The sequence below is a fragment of the Carex rostrata genome, chromosome 4 (assembly GCF_964058835.1).
Source record: "Carex rostrata chromosome 4, lpCarRost1.2, whole genome shotgun sequence".
NCBI classification, from domain to species: domain Eukaryota; kingdom Viridiplantae; phylum Streptophyta; class Magnoliopsida; order Poales; family Cyperaceae; genus Carex; species Carex rostrata.
In genome coordinates, this window is record NC_135921.1 from 6117988 (window position 1) to 6142092 (window position 24105).

Sequence of the window (24105 nt, forward strand, 5' to 3'; positions counted from 1 at the left end):
TGGAACTAACCGATGAGGTACTCTGTGTGGTCCAGTGGAGAGATCAGGAGACTCACAAACAAAAAATATACAATACCTTGAACTTTAACTTTAAGAATACAAGAATATATATGTTTTATTCACGAGAATAAAAAATTATTATTTTCAATAGTAACACCACATAAATTATTATTTTCAAGGATATAGTCATTACTAACGGAATTATCTGCGAAAGGACATAATATGTTAAGCACTTTCGTTGCGAATAATTAAAACATATTCTTGTAGGAAAGCATAGATTTGTTTTTCTTTTTCATCTTTTTCATATGGAAAACATGCATCATAAAAATTAACATTTGTTAATGTCACATAAGAACCAAAATGCTAGATCTTTCTGACTCAGACCATCATCAGTAGATTTTTTTTTTTTTTTTTCTTATTCTGTGGACACTTTTTTTTAAAAACTATTTAATTAACATATGCTTGATAGAAAAGAATTTGGAAATATACACTACGTATTTCAATTAATCGCAAAAGCATTGGATGTTTCGAAACTTGCTTTGTATCTATATATGTAATATGTCCCACAAATATATTGCTTTAAATATACCGATACTCATATGATCATTTAAAATCAAATTAAAGTATAAAACATTAATTTCATGTTATACAAGTAAAGGCTTCTGTGAATTTTAACATTAATTTTTCATGTTATACTCATATGATCATTGAGCGGGAATCAAATTCCAATTATTATTTCGACCAACAATTTCGCTATAGATTCCCGGTTCTAATCTCATAAAGTTTTTTTTTGAAAGTTAGATGGCTTGACGCCACTAAAAAATTGTATTAATAATCTAATTTAAATATTGCTTCTCTAAAAGCATGGGAAAATTCAGGTCGGCGATAAAAGGTGCCCATAGTTTTTTTTTTTTTTTTTGGTCACTACCCATAGTTTCATTCATATATAGCTTTCTTAGCCCACAGCATTAACTATCTAAAGCCGCTTTAAGTTACATACCTTAAACATATAAATATGCATGCCTATATACATGTTGTATCAATTAATTCTCCACAACAAACTCTATTTTATCTCTTTTAGTGCCACGCTCACCCCCACACACCATGCCTTACTCTTATCATCTCAAGTTTGACATCAAAGTTGTTAAGCTAGCAAATATAATTGATCAAGGACTAGAGGGGAAGCTCTTTATGCGGTACTACATCCCGACATTCAACAACAGACGGATTCAGGTCGACACGAGGGAGATCCAAAATTGGAAGATCGTTTTGTGGGATGAATATGCGTCTTTAGAATGTAATGCAAACTTGGATCAGATTGAGCAGGTAATGAAGTCGAGTCATATCACATTCGAACTAAGATGGAGGAGAACTAAGCAAGTTTTTATGGCGAGATCAAGGCTACTAGGGAGCGGTGAGATTTCATTCATGGAAGTGGTGAATTCAGAGGCAATGAAACTGAAGAAATGGGTTAATTTGAGTGCAGGAGTTGTGCAATTGGATGAGTCTAAGTTGCCAAATTTGCTTGTAGAGATGGAAGTTCAAGTAACAAAAGATGTAGGTCTAAATGAGAAGAAGTGTCGGTTTTCTGGTAATGATTGTGATTGCCTTGGATGTGAAATAGATATGTTTCATGTTGAAACATTGGTCGACTGATGGATAGATCAATATGTCACTCTTTTTGGTATGATAATTTTAATTACCTTGTAATTGCTAAAGTTTTATGAAAAATATTTACTGATGAATAAATTGATCGAGATTTTGTGATCATAAATTATATAGGTATTGGAAGTGTTACCATGTTTGCAATGACTGAAGAGTGGTCTAATCTTATAGGCTAAGATTTTTGGTGGAACCAGATTTTCAAACTATGAGGTTTAAACACACATTGCTGAGAATGGGATCAATTTTACAGTACTTGTGACATTTTACTATAAATTATATATAAAACCTAATATAAATTGAAAAAATTGAAATAAAAAATGGGAGTCAATTGCCGCCCCCCCCCCCCCCCCCCCCCCCCCCCCCCCCCCTTTCAATATTTACTTTGATCAGCTCCTGCTCCTCTAGGAGTGTCAATGATATTGTTTTACTCATTTAATCTATGAGTAAGGCTACGGTGAGTTGCGAAGTAAAGCGACTATTTTACTTCACGCAAATATTTTGTAATTTTAAAGTTCAAAACGTCGATCCGAACTGCTCAACATGATCTCCATATTGAAATGTTCTTGGAGACCAAATTTTATATTTTTTGGAATTTTTTTACTATTTATTAAGCCACTTTCAAAATCGCCGATCCAGTGGTCCAGAAATTTTTACTGTTCATCCGGATTTTAAGATTTTCAAAATGGCTTAATAAATAGTAAAAAATTTCAAAAAATGTAAAATTTAATTTCCAAGCATATTTAATATAGATTAAACATCTAACGGTTTGGATCGGCTATTTGAACTTTGAAAATAAAGATATTGCGTGAAGTAAAAACGTGTTTTACTTCGCAACTCACCGTAGCCCAACTTTTTAATCTATATATGTTATTTTTAATAAGACGGGTATGAATAAGATTTTTTTTTGTTAACATAATAAGTTAGGGTATAGATGAGAAAAACTTATAGTTAATTTCTTGAATAAGGGTATGGATAGAGTAAAAAAATATAACATCATTTATGATATTATTGGTTTGTATGTATAATTATATAAATTTAATTATTATAATTAAATTGATATATATGACATTTTATTTTGTTTTATTTAATTAATAATTTATATTATAGAAATAATGAGTTCAGTAATTATAATTTTTATATTTTATGATAATAAGGATATGATGTGTGAAATATATTTGTTTGATATAATTTGAATCACTATCATCAAACACAAATCTAATTTACTCTGGGATTATTGAGGCACAGTCTTGCTGGATGATAACTTTAATTATGTTTTCCTTTTCATGTGGTCTCATTTGGTTCGAGAATGTTATATTTAAGGATTATTTATTTTTGTTATAAGATATCTATCTGGGCTTTTCAGCTTGTAATTGTCACACCCCAAATCAGGAATTCTGGATTAAGGTGTGATCAACCTCGCCTCGTGCTTAATTAATCATTAAGCACGCAAGGCTAATCATAAATAATAAATCAAACAGCAGCAGAAGCAAAATAATATAAATGTCAAGCATCAGTCACATAGCAATAAATAAACATACACATACATAACATATAATTCGATCCATTTCGGATCCAAATAACACCATCTATAGAAGGGGATACATGATCTATCGAGCCCGTATATATAACACAGGAAATACGGGACTCGTAAACCTAATCAAAAGACTAACCCTAACTAGGTCAAGTGGTATGGCCCTCGGGGACAGCTCCTGACATCTCCTGCTGCGGACCGCCAGAACCTGTACCTAAAACCCACGAAACAACTTGTGGGTGAGCGACGAATCGCCCAGTATGTGACCCAGAACTATCCCCTCAGGGATCCTCTACGGTCAAAGCACTTTTATTTATAAAATGAATGCAATTAAAAATATGCACATGTGTGAACCTATATTAATAGCTAATAGAATTTACAATACTTTTGAATGATACCATGATGCGATTATTCTATTATGCCAACATGCGAAATAAACCCAAAATAAAATCAAAGTGTAATATCAGATATAAATCAAGTCGGAATCCAGTACTCCTTGCACTGTGTGTCCAAATACAATAATAATAATAATAATAATATGGATAAAGTAATCACCCCGTGCCGTGCCAATAGGATCAAAAGATCCAAACAATATAATCCAAGGACTATGATCAGTGCAATGATACACGTTGCCTAGTGACATCGAGCATTGCTCCACAAGATAATAGCACACTAGCCGATGGTTATATCAAAATCCGGTGTGTCATCTCGCCTAACGATTCATCACCCAAACATATCCAATAGGAGAAATCATACAATGCAAGTCGTAAAAAGTTAATCTCTTTCCTCATGAGCAGAAGAGAACTCTACCGTCCGGCCAGACCAATAGGACACCACACATGGATTCTACCCAAACCGGTGCTGGAACCTCGTACAAGATTCTACCCAACACTACCCGGCTTGGAATCCCGTTTTGGATTCTACCCAAACCGGTGCTGGAACCCCGTACAAGATTCTACCCAACACTACCCGGCTTGGAATCCCGTTCTAGGCAAAGTAGCTCCTAATGTAGGGAAGGAATAAATCCCGAATCGTATCGTGCCACAAAACTCGAGTCCGGAACTGCTCACGCCAAATAGTAAAATGATCGAAAATGATACATAATCAAGTTTATACATATAATATAAATCCTAAAGCCATCCAAGGATCAAGTGACCCTCAGCTCAGTGGTTGTCGGGCCGTCCCATGCCAAGTGACACCAAGACGGAACGAAGTCACTCGGCTCTGCTCAGCTCTCACCAATGCATGCGTATGCACGTAATATAATAATAATATATTGTCTCCACGAGAAGAAGACAAACTAGTATCCTAATATTCTAATAATATAAATATAGTATTATTTAATTACTCTACTCCTACAATACAGTAAATTCAGGTTTTTCGGGGCTTATGCAATTCTACCTATAGTGCAGAAAAGGATAAACATGCTCTACAGTTTTAATGCAACTACTTAAAATAAAGTGCGAATGTCAGGTCAGATGGATCGACTGGTAAGAGTACGCCCACGAAAGAAAATAATTCAGATATCCCACACCTGAGGGGGCTGGAGTCTCTGTCGCTAGTAATCAGCGTGCTCCGCGTATGCTCCGGACTGCGGGTCAGTCGGATCGGTCCACGGGTCGGACTCGTACGGAGTTGACTGATCTGTGATCACGTAATTTAAACTAATTAAAATCTATGCTAATTTTATTCTAACCCTTGTCCCACTTAATGTGTAAGTCAACTTCTCGATTATTTCAATTTTATAAAATTACCGATTCAGTCAGTCTGACTGATCCGATTAGGCGTATATTAATTAATTAATTTCATGTCATCGAGCTTAGGATAAATCTTAATTTATAAGTTCGTCGACTATTGATCATTCACTTTGGTCTAATTTAATCTAATTTAATCCTAATTAAATTTATATTCTAATGATTTAATTTGAAGATATCTTGCTTGTGTAAACTCAAATGTCGAATTATTCGTAATAAAATAATTGTTCAAGAGTTACGGTAAGTTAACGGGTTTTACTTAACTAATATATTCTAATTGCCTATCTACTTTGATTTATTTTAAACGGACTACAATTAATTTTAATTGATCAAAATTCGGTTTCGAAAGTAAATTTATAATCAAAAATCTCTAATGCGAATATTTTAATAAAAATATATTGATTGTATGATCATTGCAATTTTTATAATCCGTTTTAATATAGTTTAGTCATTTTATATTCTAGATGTATAATTCTTTTATAAAATTTTAAAAACGAAACCTTTAATTATTGTACGCGTTTTCTAATTAATTTATTCCTAAGTCGAGCAATTCGTTATTTTTATAACTAAATTAATTTCTACGTTTAATTAGTCGTTTCGAATCTATGTCCAATAAATACTCTCTGTTGCTAAATGAATTGGTCCTTTAATAATTAACAACTAATTTTCGTACAACTTCGAAAAATGTTTAAAAGAATTATTTTAACTTTAAAAAAAATTTATAAAACTTTTATTTTAGTTTAATGTGTTGGGTGTTTTAATTTGGTTTGTTTCGGGGTCATACAGTTGTTCAATCGGGTTATTTTAGTATCTGCTCAAATTATGTTATGAGTCATCATCGAGGCATCAGACCCTAGACGGTATAATCATCTCCCCAGCTATTTAGGTCTACGTAAGCTTCCGATTTTCTTTTATTCGATTCCTTATCTAAAATCTAAATTTTATTGCCACGTTTTAAATCCGACTAATTACGCATCTTGGTAAGCCAAATTCCGTAATTTTATTTCCAATGCCAAAGTCCAATTTCAATTTATTTTATATTCCAAAATTGGGCCCAAATATTCATATATACACATCATGTCATTAATCAAATCAATTCGAAGGCCCAATCATTTAAATCCATTTATTCACAAGCCCAATTCATTAAGGCTCAAGCCTTCTTCTATTTTATTTATTATTCAAGGCCCAAGCCCAAATAATTATACATCAATTCAAAGCCGAATTCATACTTAATTTTTTTCAGATTTTGCATAGAGGCGCCTCTACTTACTTTAATTACACATTCAAGGGTTTTCTTACATTAAGCCCCTCCATCTTAATTTAATGATTATAAGGGCTGATTTCTTACACAGTCAACCCTCAATTCTACTTAAATTACTTATAGGTCCCTGCCAATTCAAGTTTTGGTAAATATACCAGTCAACCATATCTCAGCAACACTAGAGTCGCAACATCACACATAGACAGAGAATTCGGCCAAGTAACTAAACAAGCAAAATCACATGAACAAAGGCATCACACAAGGGTTGTAACAACCAACAAGGAAAAATTATAGCAATGGTCCAGATCAGAATCAAAACAAGGCACAAGCCGGTACTATATCAATTATCGTATCGAACGCTCAAATTCCATAAAAAGGCCGGTACCGATTCAATATAGGAGCACAAACGTCACAACAACAGTTCAAGGGTGTACCGGCCTCGATCAATCCACTGGTCGGCCGGGAAAATCAACAACCCGAGCCGACCTTCAATTCAACTACGCAAACCAGAATTAAGAGGTGTTAGACTAACCGAGAGAGGCCAATTCACACAAGAGGAAGTCACAAGCAAGCCGGTGCCAAGAGGGGGTCTTGTTTCACAGCTCCTCAAATCCGACAAATCAACGAGTCTCAAACACCTCTAGAAATTAGCAAAGACAGCACCACGAGTAACAAGAACACACTCACAATCAATCAACGAAAACCCCAAATTTCCAGGGTTTTCAGATTCTCAGATCAGAGGCAAAAATTGAGAGAGAGAGAGACTTGTCTCAACACATGAGAAAATAGAGAGAGAGCAACCAATAACACAAGAGGAGAGGGGAGCATATATACCCGAAATATGAGAGACACCACACGCACAGGGGCAGAAGGGAGTACGGCCAAGCTCAGAGAGTAGGCACGTACGGATGGCACGAATCCTCCACTGGGCAGGTGAAAATCGCGCACAAGTCAAAGCACTCGAGTGGGAGAGGGATGGGTTTTCTGACAGCCGACGGGACGGCACAAGAGAGCGAGAAATCACTTCGGTTCCTTCTCCTTGAAGGAACCAGAAAGAGAGAGGATCTCAGCGGTGGGGGCCGTAGCTCAGAGAGTGAAGAGAGAGCCGAACTAGGGTTTTCAACGGAGAGGAAAGAGATGGCAGAAAGAGAGACGGAGGGATTCGCGTGGGGTTAGGCTGTAAGCGAGAGAGAGAGAACGAGAAACTGGAGGGGAAAAAGAAAAGAAAGAAGAAAGGGGTCCGGACCCGACCCAATTATCAAAGGGGGTTAAATCCCATCAATTCAAAATGGAAGGTTTAGATGGTCTTCAAGATGCGTGCTAGATTACTAGATCAACGGTTCCAAAAATTCCGAAATTTAAATAACTTGATTGTTTGATCTAAAATTACGTTTCCATTGTAAATTCGAATCAAGATTACATAATATATTTTTATAAGGTCGTATGAATATTTTCAAGTATTTAATATTGAATTTTAGAGTCCGAATTATTTGATATTAATTAGTATATATATATACTTATCCAACTCAATTCTATGTATTTAACGAACGAGGCTTGTAACGTTTATATAATGTTATTTGTACAAACATTTGTGTATTTATTCTCTTAATTGGAACTTGACATATTTATTTATTTACATGAACCGATAAAATTTGGTTTACTTTCTTTCTTAAGTTTTGCGATGGTAATGAATTTTTAAATTCATGAATTACTCGCATAATTACCATTAATTTATAAAAATTTTATTTTGAAATTTTAGTTTCGTTTTAAATAACCAGATTAATCGAATCGATTTTTAATTTAGTTAAGGACTTTTATTTACTGTAAACATAAATTTAGCAATTAATCGTGTTTTAAAATTTCGGAATATAACAACCTCCCCCCCAAATAAAAAGTTCGTCCCGAACGTCTGGGACTACTCTGTCGGTGCGAATAACTGCGGGTAGCGCTCTTGCATCTCATCCTCGAGCTCCCAAGTTGTCTCACGTGGAGTGTGATACTCCCACTGCACTAGTACACGACGAATAATTTGCCTCCGTAGCTGTGTATCATGCGCGTCCAAAATGCGTATCGGACATGCCTCGTAGGTTAGATCCTGTGCTACCTGTAGCGACTCGTACTCTAGAACATGCGACTCGCTCCTCAGGTAGCGTCGCAGCTGAGATACATGAAAGACATCATGTACACCAGCAAGAGACGAAGGTAGTGCAAGTCGGTACGCAGTACTACCGACTCGTTCAAGAATCATATAGGAAGTCCTTTGATCTAATGGAATGAGAGGGATTTGAATCTAATTGATCAATAGATCAATTTGGTTAGTTATGTGAGATTAGGAACAATCCATCAAGTTCAATTTATTTTGGAAAATTTGATTTAAATTTGATTTAGAAAACTCTTAATGGTCAAGTTGATCTGGAAGAATTGAAACTGGTTAGAAATCACACGATCTAATAGTACAAGGAGTTTCATTGAGTTGATAACGAGGAGGGTCTGACATAATAGGATTGGTATATGTTGAAATTAGATAACGGATTAGAAATTAAAATGATTAGATGGAGTTACTCAGCGTCAAACCGATAATAAATTCCACTTGGATTCTACTGCGAGAAGGTCCCTCGAAAATTTTGGAAAAAGGTTTAAAGTTCATAACCAAAGTGATATATAACTGACTTGTTAGTGTCTTAGAGTTTCGAAAAGGATTCAATATTAAACAATAATTAAAATACAAGTGATATGATTTTTATTTATTTATTTATTTAATTATCTTTATAATTTCCTTACTTATGTAATTAAGGAAAATCCATCACAATACAATTAACAAAGGTTGCAATTACAGTAGCAGACTATTAATCAAATAATCATGCGAAATTTTCTAATTACAACACAGTAATAATTTCATTTGAGGTATCTTTAATAGGAGGTTGTTGACAACTTTGAGAAGATTCAGGGTTGATATATAACCGGGATATAAGTGATTTGAAAATTTCCAGGACATTAGAATAAGAACTTTATAATAGTACATAGCTTTATAAGTATGATGTCGCTGTATATATCTGTATTACAAATTTAAAATTTAAGATGAGTCAAGGGTTGATATACAAGAAACAAATTTTTAAATTAGAAATGAAGTGCTATGATTATGACTGTATTAAAGGGATATTGTTTGACAATCGGTAGGAGATTCAATTACAAATATAGAGATCACATTTTAAGAAATGACAAGGATTCGAGTCAAATTGGACTAATTCAAGTAGAATAGCGTGAGAGATATCTAAGATGTGATCAGTCAGCTAGTAGTTAATTTGGGGGATTAGAATCCAAATTCATGAAGAACACATTTCAGTGGATATATTGAGCAAGGCGGATGAACAATGAAATTTGAGTTCAATAGGCGGGATAACAATATAGTTCAACCCTAAATTAACAATATAGTTCAACCCAAATCAGCAAGCTAGAAAGACAATTGATAAACCATAACAATCAAGCATAATGAAATATCAAGCCTAAAAATAAAATCATAATATGCAATGCTCGTGTCCAATAGACTTAAAAGTTCAATCCAAATTCAGTTATGCATCCCAGTCATATAATCATGCTTTATTAACAAACAATTATATTAAGTGCAATACAATTCATACATAGTTACAATGGTAAGGGTAATACCATAGTATGATGGGGCAATTCACACAGAGCGCTCTATGCCTCGATCATGCGCTACACATAACAGCGCCTACATGACCCGATCGCTCGCTACACATAACAGCGCCTACACGATCGACTGAAACTCATTTTTGGTTTTAAGTCATGCTCTACACGTAACAGCGCCTACATGACCTCAATCACGCGCTACACATAACAGCGCCTACGTGATCGGCATATTTCAGAATTGAGTTCAAGCATGCGCTACACATAACAGCGCCTACATGCTTAAAGAATTGCCCACCATACTAACCGTTTTGGCCTATATTTTATGAATGCAACATTATATCAAAATTCATTTGGTTCAGACATAGTTCATTTATAACAACACAATCATGCGCTACAAGTTTAGCACCTACATAACAGAAATTACACGCGTACCCCGAATAGGGTGCCTACATGATCGTCAGGTTTCAGACATTTGGTTCTTTAACACAGTTATCATGCGTTACAAATCATTCATTTCAAATCATTCATTTCCAAATCATGTCATGTTTTAGTTTCAAAATATGCTTCATAAAAATATGCTCATGCATGCATCATTTTGACTCAACTAATAAATAAAATGCATAATATAATTCACACAAGTCAATTCAAGCAGACCAAGTACAAAAAACAATAAAATATGTCTCACATGCAAATTTATGCATTCATGTCATGCATTTGTGAAAATTACTACACATCCATATCATGCTAAGGTTCATTTAAATCAAACTCATGCTTAGTGGGGTTGCTTTGTATCATGTCATGCACTAGCTTACGGAAAATAAGATCATGTGAACATTTCAAGCATTCATAGCATGTAATTTTGAAAACCATAATAAGTACCGAACTATAATCCAATAAACAAACATGAGGCCAACCAGAAATAATAATTGAAAATAGCCATCAAGCAAACCAAATTATTTTTAAAATAGTGTTAACCAAATAATTAAAATCATGACAAGCTCTAGTCTCAAGGACTGACACGGAACCATCAAATACCGAACTTAAGTTCTAAGTCTATAGTTTGTGACCATACCAACTGGTTTGATTAACGAATTAACGAGGCTGTTATTAAAACATCTACTAACTCTAGTGCAATCCCTTTATATTTGGTCAATATCCATGTGCTATTCTAATTATGCATGCCTCATAAACATGAACCATTACCCAATAATTGAACAATACTTGCTCTATAACAATCAAGCAATCCAAATCAACAATTATAAGCATGCAATAAAAATTAAGCAAACCAAAATCAACAATCAAGCAACTAAATTAACAATCAATAAAATTAGTTGGAAGGAGCTAGGAATAACTCGAAACCCGCACCTTGGCAATTTCGGGATGATATAATCAGCGTGTTGCTACCGTATGGACATGTCCGACTATACTTCTTGATCCATCCATGCAAGGTCTATGCCTATGCCGATTTAATGAGATCAATTCGGTAGCTCAATAAAGCCATCTCTCGATTTAGTTAACAATTACCGACAGAACTTGCGAAATTCCATGAACAAGAAATAAGTGACAAGGATTCTTGAGCACACATCTCCTTAACATGATTTGATTGAGCTGGAGCCACCTTGCCTTATTCCCAATTTCTAGCATTGACTCCAAGGTAGAAAGATGGTGATGAGACCGAGATGGAATGGCAGCCATTGATGAATATAATTATCGAACTCAACAATAGAAATTATTGGAAGTAAAGAAAGTAGGAGTTCAATTGGTAGGAAAAAGGAATAACATGAGTAGAAATGGACACGGGATAGGAATTTGGAGTTAGATGAGTGGCAAATATGTTAATTTAGGTAATTAAGATGAAGGTGACAAGTGGCAACCATATGTCTCACATGCATTCATTTACAAAATTTATTATATAAATGATTTAATAATTTACTTTATGCTTTAATTTAGGTAATTAAGATGAAGGTGACAAGTGGCGACCATGTGTCTCACATGCATTCATTTACATCATTTATTATATAAATGATTGAATAATTTACTCTATGCTCCCTATTATTAAACGTATTCAACTTGATTAATAAAATACCAAAGTTTTATGCAACATGTCTTTAAATAATTATAAATAGAAATTCAAGACCAATAGAAAATCTACGTAATCACTTGTATGACCATACAATTAGATAATTTACAATCAAATGTTTTCAAATTTTATATTTTCAAATAATCAAAAAACCAGGATGTTACAGCAAGCTAGACTTGTGAATGCTTTAATTGCATAGCCCGGATGCAAATTTTGCAAATTCTACCCGTTTCTTCTTTTGACAGTTTCTGGGACCAAGTCATTATATCTCTTTCTATTTTAAGATAAATAATTTGTAACGGCTCTATAGTTTTGACCTTTTGTAATGTATATATATAACCCTCTGTAAACATTGTAAAGGTATGAAATGATAATTTGTTGAGAATAAAAAAAAGTAATTAGGGATTAAAATAGAAATAAAGATTAAAATAAGAAATAATGTAAAATAGGAAAAAGTAGAATTGTACTCTTTTACTGTTTTAGGAAAGTTACCGTTGGTACTAAATATTAGGTACCAACGGTAGAATAGGCTTAGATAGTATTTATACCCCCCCCCCCCCCCCCCCCCCCCCCCCCCCCCCCCCCTCGCTCAATTGTAAAATAAAACATATACTCAATACAATAGAAAAATAGAAGTACTCATTCTCATTAATTTTCATAATTCAATAGAGAAATAATTTAATTCAGTTAATTAAATTAATACAATGAAATGGCATTTAAGGATTTTATGTGCAACAAAAATTGTATATCAACGGAATACCTAAATTTATAATCTTTTAACATCACTGATCCTATGATTGATGTCAAAGAATAACTGAAATTTCAAAATAACGCGGAGCTGGTTATTATCTATTGAATACATTCTTCTTCTTCTTTTTGAGAGAGAGATTGATAGTAGCTAATCAATCGATACACATTCGTTTATTTTTTTACCAATTACAATATTACATCATTTACTCAATTAATGCTCAATTGCTATATATAAATTGAGGGAACATTGCAATTGATTTTGAACCAAATTCAACCTTATCAAGTCAATCCTCTAATCACTTGTTCAAAATTCAAAATAAATATGTATAGGCCCGTTAATCCCCTTTTAGCAACAAATAATTCGGAATATATCCAAAATTTTGGTAAAGTAAAATCTAGTCCTCCCTCTAATCACTTGTATTTAAAGTATGCACACTGATTAGAAATATGTTCTCTTGAACTCCCAATATAAGTGTGATTGATGCATGTTAATAGTCGTTGTATCGCATATATTTTTTATATTTTTATTTGATGTTGTATCAAGCAAGTAACAAGCTATTTTTTACTGCTTGATCATTGTATTTAACCAATTATTTCATAACTTTTGAATGTAAATACATCACTTGAGAAATAAATCGATTTTAACAGTTTGAATATAATTCAATCCGATTAAAACCACCCTATTTTTGCTCATGTATCATTGGTTTAATTAATATTGAACAAATTAATTCGTGGTCTATGCAATTTTTTTTTTTTTTAGTAAAGATTGAAGATCAAGCCACCTAACTATTTAATATCCTTGTTATTATAACAAATAAACTCATAACCTCTCACATAAAGAACATGTGTCTTTGTCATAAGATCAAAGGCTATTTCTTTGTAATCTATACAACTTATCTTTCTTTTTTTAAATAAATAAAGGCCACGTAAAATTACCAACTTACATTTAGATCACTCTTGCACTATTGCAGTATTTTACATGTATCTGTTTGTAGAGAGGTGAAGCCTCTCAAGATACGCGCTGAGCTTCCGTTTTTTTTCCTATTTTCATGCAGGAATTAAACTATTTTTGTCGTTGTGAGCTGCATAGATGTTTGACAATCGTTAGTGCATTTTCAAAATTCATGCAACCAAAGCGACCTGGAGAGATCTAAAATTAGACCAGGTATATTCCAATTTTAGTAGGAGGTGACCAAAGCAACCTTCGTTAAATCTCTCAAGAGATATATATAAACACTTCTTCTGTCCCAAAAATTCTTGGGCTATCCCATTCTATCCCAATGAATCTCTATGAAATTTCTCTTATATTATTATTTCTATTTTTCTCATTTTCTTCCCATGTAGTAGCAAATGATGAACAAGAGCTCAAACAATTTATAATTTTGAATAGAGCACAAGATGACGTTGACATTTCGACACATGAAAATGCAAAGGCTTTGCACAAGACCATGTTATCAAATGTCGTCAAAGATGTTGACTCCCGACATCTCTACTCGTATAACAAAGCTACCAATGGTTTCGCTGCGAGGCTATCTGAAAAGGAGCTAAAGGCTTTGGAAAAGAACCCGTTATTTGTACGTGCCATCCCTGCTGACGTGCCGTACAAATTGTTGACGACACATACACCGGAATTCCTTCAATTGCGTGGTACTAACGGCCTTTGGGAAAAAACAAAAAACAAGGGCGAGGGCATTATCGTCGGTATTCTAGACACTGGCATCTCACCTGGCCACCCGTCCCTTGATGACACAGGCATGGGGCCCATACCTACTAAGTGGAAAGGCCACTGCGACTTCAATCATACTGTTTGCAACAAAAAACTAATTGGTGCCAAGTCATTCCTTAAAGCAGGTCTTGACGAATTAAAACACATACCGCCATTTGATAACGATGAGCATGGCACCCATACCGCAAGTACTGCTGTTGGAGCACCTGTTAAGGACGTAAGTATGCTTGGAACTGCCATGGGTGAGACATCTGGTGTTGCACCACGTGCGCACCTAGCTGTTTATAGGGTATGTACTGAAGCTGGTTGTGCATCTCCAGATATTGTCAAAGGGATTGAAGAGGCTGTAAATGACGGATGCGATGTGATTTCGCTCTCGTTGGGAGGTGGAGGAGCACAACCATTTTATGAAGATGCAGTTGCTTTGGGTGCTTTTTATGCTATCTTTAAAGGAGTCTTTGTTAGCACTGCCGGAGGAAATGAAGGACCTGGTCCAAGCACACTTACTAACATTGCTCCATGGCTCCTTACAGTGGCTGCCGGCACCACAGACCGACAAATTACATCCACAGTTAAGTTGGGCAGTGCACTTGAGTTGAATGGAGAGTCGATTTATCAACCTAAGAATTGGACGAGCAAAATGCTGCCACTAGTGTATTTTGAAGGGAAAGGCTCTCATGCCAATGCTAGCAAATGTATGAATGATACTCTAGACAGTAAGCAGGTACGTGGGAAGATCGTTCTGTGTGATCGTGGTATTAATGGACGAGTTGAGAAAGGTCAGAATGTACTCAAAGCCGGAGGTGCCGGCATGATCCTTGCAAATCAAGAACCTGATGCTTTTAGCACTAGTGCTGATCTCCATGTCATCCCGGCCTCCCACGTCTCTTATGCTGATGCCATGAAGATAAAGGCTTACATTCACACGACAAAACAACCTGTCGCCACGTTCCTCTTCAAGGGAGTTACATTTCATGCTCCCTTTTCTCCGTCGGTCGGTTCATTCTCATCTCGCGGACCTAGTTTAGTAAGTCCATTGATTTTGAAACCTGATATTATGGGTCCTGGAGTTTCAATATTGGCTGCGGTACCACCTAAATTTTCTCCACGAACTAAGACGGAAGTACTATTTAATTTCCTGTCTGGCACCTCCATGGCAACCCCACACCTATCTGGAGTCGCTGCACTAATAAGAAAAGAACATCCAAATTGGTCTCCTGCCGCAATTAAGTCTGCTATGATGACGACAGCTGACGTGACATCGATGGATGGAAAACCAATCGTTGATGAGACAGGTCGTCCAGCTGGCATCTTTTCTATGGGTGCTGGCCATGTCGACCCACATAAAGCCATGGATCCGGGGTTAGTTTACGACCTTACTCCAGAAGATTATATCAATTATTTATGCGGTTTAGGCTACAACGACACGGATGTTAACGCTGTCATCTTTCCTGCACCACCAGTGAAGTGTGCAAAACTGAAGCCAGTATCTGAAGATAATTTGAATGTACCTTCAATTGGAGTATCTCTCCATGATAAGAATACTAAGACTATTTCCCGTACCGTGACTAATGTTGGTCAAGCAAAGGATTCATACAAGGCGATGATCACAGTGCCAAAAGGGACATCGATGAAGGTTGAGCCATCAGTGTTGGACTTCAACAGTTTGAATGAGAAGAAAACTTTCACGATCACCTTTCAACGGTCGGGAAGGGGTCCCGCGGTGCCGACGGGAGAATTGAAGTGGGTCTCGAGCAAGTATGTTGTCCGCAGCCCAATAGCAATCAGCAATTAATGTATCTGATCGATTATGATGATTCTTTCATTAACCACAAATAATGTTTCAAAAATTAATTAATATTTTATTTGTTGGGCTTCTATTATGTCATGATTTATAGACAGCAATTAAGAATTTATTTACGTGCTTTCTGTGTAATATACAAGAGTTTGTAGTTTCACATAGGTTTTTCAAAAAACCGCTATAGATCTTAGCAAAAGGGCACCAACCAACAGAGCGTGCTCCAGTTGATAATTTTGTTAAATTAGAGGTGTTTATGTTTTGTATATTTGTGGGTACAGAATTGTAATATATTTTTTATTATATACAGTGATATAATGTTTATCAAATTCGGTGGTTATCTTAATTTTAATGTTTATGTTATCACCGTACGTGAAGACAGATTAATTCCCAGCATCATGCTTTTCATAACTTGTATTTAGTGTTTATGTTAGCTTTACAAAATTATTAATGTCGGGAATTAATCTGTGACTTCACAGGGATTTTGGGTGTGATTGCATGCCAAATCATTTTTTTTTTTTTTGTTCATGTGAACACATTTTTTTCCTAGTTAGAGTATATTTTGATAATTGTATTTGTAGGTGTATGTGTGATAAAATGAACATTATTATTTCTGAATTGGATTGCAATAATATTTTTGTGTTTTTGTACTTTTGTTATCTCCATTCTATTATTAAGCACGTTGGGTATCCGATCCGCCAACGACTACGATTGAAAGATGAAATTTCCGATTTAATCTCAGTCCTCCGATCAAATAATATGTCTTTTTTGATTAAATGCATCTTTTTTACGTGTAGAAGTCTAAATTTAATTAGAGATATACTCGCCACACATACTGCCACACGGTATGTTACTATTAAAATTGAATAAAGAATAAAATTGAAGAGACAATCAATTTATTTATTTCCTTATTTCTCCTCTCTAGCTATTCTAAAAGTACAAATTGTAACTTTCTAAAACGATAATTCTTCGTTTATATCAAATTTATCCTTAATTAATATTGTTCGGTTTAATTTAACATTGAAAATGTTGTTATCAATGGAAACATTTAATGCAATATAAAAAATGTTCTACTCCTTGATTTACGTAAAGACCACAATTAAGAAAAGAGAAATTTTGTTGCTATATTAGCCATATGTATATACATAATTTACCAACAAAAATTTGACAATTTTTTATATTGACAATATTTACTTTATTTTATTAATTTTCTATTACAGTATAGAATGCTTTGACAATTTTACATATTATGTAAAATATAAGAACAAATTGAATTACTGTGTATAATCATACTATATGGATATAATTACTCAAATAAGTTAAATAGTTTCAGTAGCCAAAAAAAAATAGTTCTAAGTACTGCAATGTTTTTTCTTGAAAGTGAAATGTAATTTAGAACATGTTGAGAGGAAATTTTGTAGTTATTGGATCTATGTAAATGTCTTTCTTTTCGTAATGTGATAATGTATTTTATTAATTAGATTGATCAATAAATCATGATCGAAACATTATTTAATATTTATCCATTTGATCAAATAAATGTTAGTAAAATAAAAAATAAAGATGGCGAAATTTTTGCAAGTTTAGTATGTGCAATTTCATACTTGTGCTGCTATTTTTTAATAATTATAATTATTAATTTTTTTACATCCGGATAAAAGAGTTTTCAAATGTATGATTCATCATTTACATAAATATCTCCCCTTAATTAGTTGACGGTGATTTAAATTATTTGGTTATGCACCATAATCTAACATAAAAAGAAGATCATTGAATAGGTCATAGGGGTATATCTGGCATGATAAACAAAAATCTCTTCTTGCCCTCAACGTTGTACTAGATGAGAGCTGAATATAGCACTGGCCTTCATTATTTTCTTATTTAAAAATTATGATGAATGATCAATTTACTTTTAAGAATATCAAAAGTTGATATCTTTTAAAAATATTTTATCAGTATTTGATATTTTATCAAATTATTTAATATCTCCAAATTTAATACATTATTCAATTTTATTTCTTTAATTTTGATAAGATAAAATATTCTTTTTTATTAGTATGTTTATGTTTGTTCTTAGTTTCAGTTGTTAATTATATGAAGAACATATATTGAGGAGGGGTTTTAATATTTTTTGTCATTTTGGCTTTTGCCTATGAGATGTATATATTTCTACAAGTCATTTGTCTTTTTTTTTGTATCAAATCTCTTTACTTGCATCAAAGTTTGAAATTCAAATTGTAAATCAAGCTCTTGATTTTCTTCATTATATAATATATTTCCGTTGCAACGCACGGGTACGATACTAGTCTGATAATTAATGGTGTTGTTTTCCTGGCCTGTTGTGATGTAAAAAGTTGGTTTTTTATTGTCAAAGTGAAACCGCATGGGTGTTGTTAAACTGTTGCATAATCTGATATTTATGTGATTATATTTGTTTATTAAGTTTCCCAGACATGTCAACTAATGCTGACAGAAGCACAATTTCACATCATCTGAATCTTGTAGACTTGATAGTCATCTTTGACTTAGATAGTTAGATTGCCCGATGGAGGCTCTTCCTCTTCCTCCCACAGGCCACAGCAACCCAAAGCTCACCCCATATGGGCCTGATTATGGCCCAGTTAACTAACAGTGTCGGCCCATTTATCTGATCCGTTTCAAAGTAGGCCACAGGACTCTGGTCTTCTACTGTTCTACACAGTGGTAAATTCGGCTTGTTAATTAGTACTCGATTTACAGGACTCATCAAGCTTGTTCTTAATTATTCTAATTTTTTAAGTTAAAATGATTAAAGAAATAAAAAATGTTTTTTTCAAAAATCAATGGTCCGTAACCTTGCATAACAGTAATGGCTACATATGCATCCGACATTACCATATTCCTTTTATTAAATCTATATATTGACCATGTCAACTGCAATAATGTCAACTTTTGTTCACATAAAGTTCATAAAAACTTGAATTATTGATTAAAGGAATTTTTTTCCAATATTTTCCTTGAAAGCACACGAAATAAGAATTTTTTTTCCTAGTTTTGTAACAAATTTTATTTTTCCTCTCTTTACAGGACTTATCAGGTTTGATTATTCTTCCTTTTAGAAAAAAAAAAAAAATAGAGATCTAACTTTTCAAATTCAGATATTTATAAATGATTTTCTATTCGGATTTTGAAACCACAACCTCTCATGGAGAAAGTTGTCTTTTGCCACAAAACTAAAGGCTAATTCATTCTTTGAAGTTAATTTGTTCTCTAAGAATTGAGTTTGTATTAGCGAATTTATCGACCATTAAATAATATTAGAAGTATCAGGTTTGTATTTTGACCTTTATTTTTCCTAACTTTTTAAATAAAAAAGATCAAGCAATAGAAATTGTTTTTGGAATTAATGGTCGATAAATCTGATCATACGAATAGTCATTAATTACTATATTGTATAATTTAAATATATTTTTACCAAGCCAATTGAAACAAAGTACTTTTGTTCATATAAAGTTTATAACTTAAAACTATTGATAAAATGTTAACCGGCTGTTCCTAAATAAATCGATCTTGATAAATAAACTAAAATTATACGACCGATGAACATTAACAAAATAACATAACATGCTCATAAAAAAAAAATCCGAAATGTTTTGATCCTAATGCTAGCAAGTTGTAAATGTTGTGACAATAAGCGGATAAAATTGTAACGTGGATTGGATGTCAATGTACATCTCTACTCTTTCTTTTTTTTTTTAGAATAAGTCCTTAGGCATGGTCTTGGCAAGGATCTTAAAGGTCTATGAAGAACTATCAGGATTGAAAATAAACAAACACAAAAGTACCTTTGTCCCGATTGCCACCCCCCAAAATAGAATACCACTAATCCAAAATATCCTAGATTGCCAACCCTCCCAATTACCACTTAGATATCTGGGATTACCACTAACGATTCAGAAGCCAAGGAAAGCAGACCTTCAACCAATGATTAGTGCGGTACAACGATGTCTGGAAGGATGGAAGTCCAACCTGTTGTCGTATGGAGGGAGGGTCACCCTAGTGAAAGCGGTGTTGTCAGCCATGCCTCTACACTATATGCAGGTACTCACCATTCCAAAAGGAGTACTCAAGCATATTGATCAAATGAGAAGGAACTTCCTATGGAAGGGCAATGAGACTTGTCGAGGAATCAACTGTCTGGTTAACTGGGAAACGGTGTGTACCCTGGCTAAAAATGGAGGAATGGGTATTATTGATCTAGCCATACAGAACGAGGCGCTACTCATCAAATGGATTTTGAAGTTGGATAAAAATCCTACCAGTCAATGGGCACAGACAATACAGAAAATATATGGCATAGGGGGCGCTTTTTGGGAAGTTGAAAGTCGATCTTTCTTCGCTAAGGATCTTGAGAGAAGCCTAAACTTTTACCAAGTCTCAACGGATCAGGATCTAGTGAACGGGAGTAAATTGTGGAGATGGTCACGAGACGGACAATACTCATGTGCATCGTCCTATCGGGCCCTGCATGACAGGGGCATCAGATGCCTGTATGCCAAAAGGTTGTGGAAATTGAGAATACCAACCAAGGTCAGGATCTTCATCTGGTTAGTTTCTCAAAATAAGTTACTAACACAGGAGGTCCTGATAACAAGAGGGTGCAACGTGGCGCAAGGGTGTGCACTATGTGGCTCCAGTACGATTGAAACCTGTGGGCACATGCTCTGGGAATGTCGGTATGCGAGAGCCTTCTGGAAGGGAATCATGGGGGAATTCAACATCAGATTTCGAATAGCGAGTAATAAGTCGTTGCCGGATATATGGCTCCAAATCAGATCAGATCTGAATGGTCGGCAGAAGAGCCAATGGGATACAATATGGGCGGCGGAAATTTGGGCACTATGGAAAGAAAGGAACAGAAGACTGTTTACTCAGAAGAGCAGGCCTGTGGGAATGGTCATAGCGAGCACGGTATTTGAAATCAATGATTGGTTCCAAAATGCATAAAAATCGGGAAACAAAGGGGCGGGGTAGGAACAGGGGACATGCGAGTGCCTATAGCATTATGCTACAGGCAAAATTTAACAAATAGCAAGGGGCAGCAAGGCAGGGTAGATGACCTAAAAAGGTCAATGTAAATAATTAAGGCTTGTAATTAAACTTTTCCTATAATACATTTGTTAGCTTGGCACTTTGCCAACTAACCTTCAAAAAAAAAAAAAGTCCTTAGGCATGCCTGTGTTAAATTTCAACATGAGTTTAAATAGTTACACAGGCTGCTACTTAATTACTAGTAAAAAAAAAATCTGGAAGTTGAAAGCTTAAATGTAAACCTGTACATTACACCTAAAACAATAATTAAAAAATTAACCACTATCCTGTGTTACAAAGTAAATGCAAATCTTCATAACATTTCAAGGCACCCATTTCTGTCTTCGGTCTTGTCTATCTATTTTTCAATCCGGCCCACAAAATTATATTATTGTAATTTTATCACTCCTATTGTCCAAATATTTCATAATTGTTTCCTATATATGCTGCCACATTTTGAGCAGATATCTCGCAGTGTAATTCACATGTGAAATATACATTCTTATCAAGATTTTGGTAATGTAAAAATGACTGATTTTCAACACGACACGAACACGTCTAGGCACACAACACGTACAAACTCATGTGCCATGTTGTGACATATTGACAGATGTGCATGCTGTTGCTGATCTTTTACATGCAGGCAGTATTTTTATTATTCGCTAGCCCCATATCATTCTAATTAGTTGATTTTCTCAAATATCCTAATAAAAAGAAATCTTATTTGAAACAACAAGACCTATTGATATAATAATTAAGTTGCTCTGGTGTATAAGTTGTATATATAACCCTAATAGGAATGGAGTCGCACAGTTTCTTTGTTGTTCACCTAAATAAATTGAAATATTTAATTCATGACTAAACTAATATACATGCCAAAGTTGTCATTTCCAACCACAAAAAAATGCATATCTTCACGACTAGGTCATGCTTATATCATTTTTTTTTTATATATTTCTTCCAAATGTATAACATGATGGTAGTAAATTGTTCATTAAATTATAATACACACAAGTATATATTGAAACCAATTAAAAAAAATCAGCTTTGTTCACAGTTTACAAGGAAAAAATGAAAAGAAACAAAAAAGATCAAATTAAAATACAAATAACGCACAAATATTTGGTGTGAAAATTTCGGAACATTGCAATGTCTACAGACGGTTGCCACTAACGACGAAGCCCGAAAAAATTATAAAGAAGAGGCCACTTTAATTATAACAACACTAACATGATAATATCTCATACAATTTAACATCTAAAAATAATTTATTTGTCAGAGGAAAAATGACAGTGGCATTTCACTAATAATTAACTAGTTTGTAATAGAGAAAATTTATCGTTTGCTTAAGCACTAAAATCTAAAATATTTAAGATAATTTAGAATAGCACCACATAATTTTATAAGATGAAATTTGACATAATTGAACTTTATAAAATATTTTACAAATATTTAAATTTTTTGTACTTGAAATCTTTAATTAACTTAGATAAAAGCAAAAGGGGACAAACAGAAATATATACCTTATAAAATATCAAATTTGAGGTCTTAGAAGTACGAGAGCATTATGCAACAACTAATTTGGAGGCGATCAAATTTGAGGTCTTAGAAGATCTCATATAAACCTTATAAAAGATAACAATTATGTTCTCTGATGGAACATTAATTCTAATTAATCTTCCTTCCAGATAATAATTTTCTTAATTAATCTTAAAATCAGTGGGCACATCAAAGGGTTTTATTTAAATATTTGTTGGAACGAGGCAGTCCCTAAATACAGCAATTAACAATTATTTATTTATTATCAGGGTTTCAGAAAAAAAAAAAACAATTATTTATTTAAGTTATAATAAGGCTCACATATCCCTCGTTACATTTGTGCCATTGAAAGCTTGTACCCACACATCATAAAAAAAAAGTCGTTCTAATAACATTGAATTTCCTCCACTAATTGGATTTCATAAGATTTTAAATATTTGTCAAGGTGAGAAAGAAAAAATCCACATCAGCAGAGTATCTCACTTTCCTCTTTAAAATATGCGACTTGCTTCTAATGCTTTAATAGAAAATTACGAAATTATCCTTACAATTTCAAGAATTATAGCTAGTGTTTGTAGGGACTTATGGATAAACTTTTTAATGACTTTTAACGGTCCATTCTAACACAGTTTATCTTTTGTACATGAATACAAGAAATATTTTGATAGAATATTTTCGGATATATCAAACTAACTTCTACTTCTTCAAATTAAGGACACGACTTGCAAACGATAATAGTTCAACTTTTTTTTTTTTAAATGCCCGTACGCCCCCTATTACCAGTTACTACAGAATCAGGAGCTCCCTATTACACATTGTATAAAACAATCCCTTCTCCTAATTCCTCGCACTAATAATGGGAGCCTGATTGATCCAACTGAATTCATCTTCCCAACTCGAGCCTGATTGATCAGTTCTTTGGTTTTCCTCTCTTGCTATATATGCACAGCTAAATAGGTGACTGTTTGCCAGTAAATTTGCTATTTGAACCAATTCAGGGTATACTCTCCAATCCGCTGCCTCGACCTGCTGCAGACGCTTCCCTAGCCTGAAGGGATAATAGTTCAACTTCATTGTCAGAACTTGTAAAGACTCAACGGGATCGGTCGATCCTAGTCACTTATTGAAAATTATATAAAATACTATAAATTTTTGGAGAAATTTTATAAACCTCTTTAAAGCTGACTTCATTGGAGATATGTTGTTCATTCATAATTCCTCTGTTTTCTCTTCTTATCATAACGTATTGTTTTAGCATGCCATAATGTAAATAGTTCAACATA

At 34.1% G+C, this 24105-nt stretch overlaps 2 protein-coding genes, 1 long non-coding RNA gene and 1 pseudogene across 3 annotated transcripts; 2 read left to right on the plus strand and 2 right to left on the minus strand.

The window, feature by feature from the left end:
• Positions 1–1104: 1104 nt before the first annotated feature.
• Positions 1105–1656, plus strand: LOC144553194 (uncharacterized). Its single transcript, XM_078301294.1, has one exon. It carries the CDS (start codon positions 1105–1107, stop codon positions 1654–1656), a length of 552 nt encoding a protein of 183 aa, XP_078157420.1.
• Positions 1657–3142: 1486 nt separating this feature from the next.
• On the minus strand, positions 3143–7035 carry LOC144552938 (uncharacterized). Its single transcript, XR_013511275.1, has 3 exons — positions 6744–7035; positions 4731–4840; positions 3143–3410 (listed from the first exon to the last, which is right to left on the minus strand). It is a non-coding gene; the product is annotated as an uncharacterized LOC144552938 (long non-coding RNA).
• Positions 7036–8126: 1091 nt separating this feature from the next.
• On the minus strand, positions 8127–8459 carry LOC144553195 (uncharacterized). The gene has a single exon (XM_078301295.1). It carries the CDS (start codon positions 8457–8459, stop codon positions 8127–8129), a length of 333 nt encoding a protein of 110 aa, XP_078157421.1.
• Positions 8460–13959: 5500 nt separating this feature from the next.
• LOC144552760 (subtilisin-like protease 4 pseudogene) lies at positions 13960–16555 on the plus strand (annotated as a pseudogene).
• The last annotated feature ends 7550 nt before the right edge of the window (positions 16556–24105 follow it).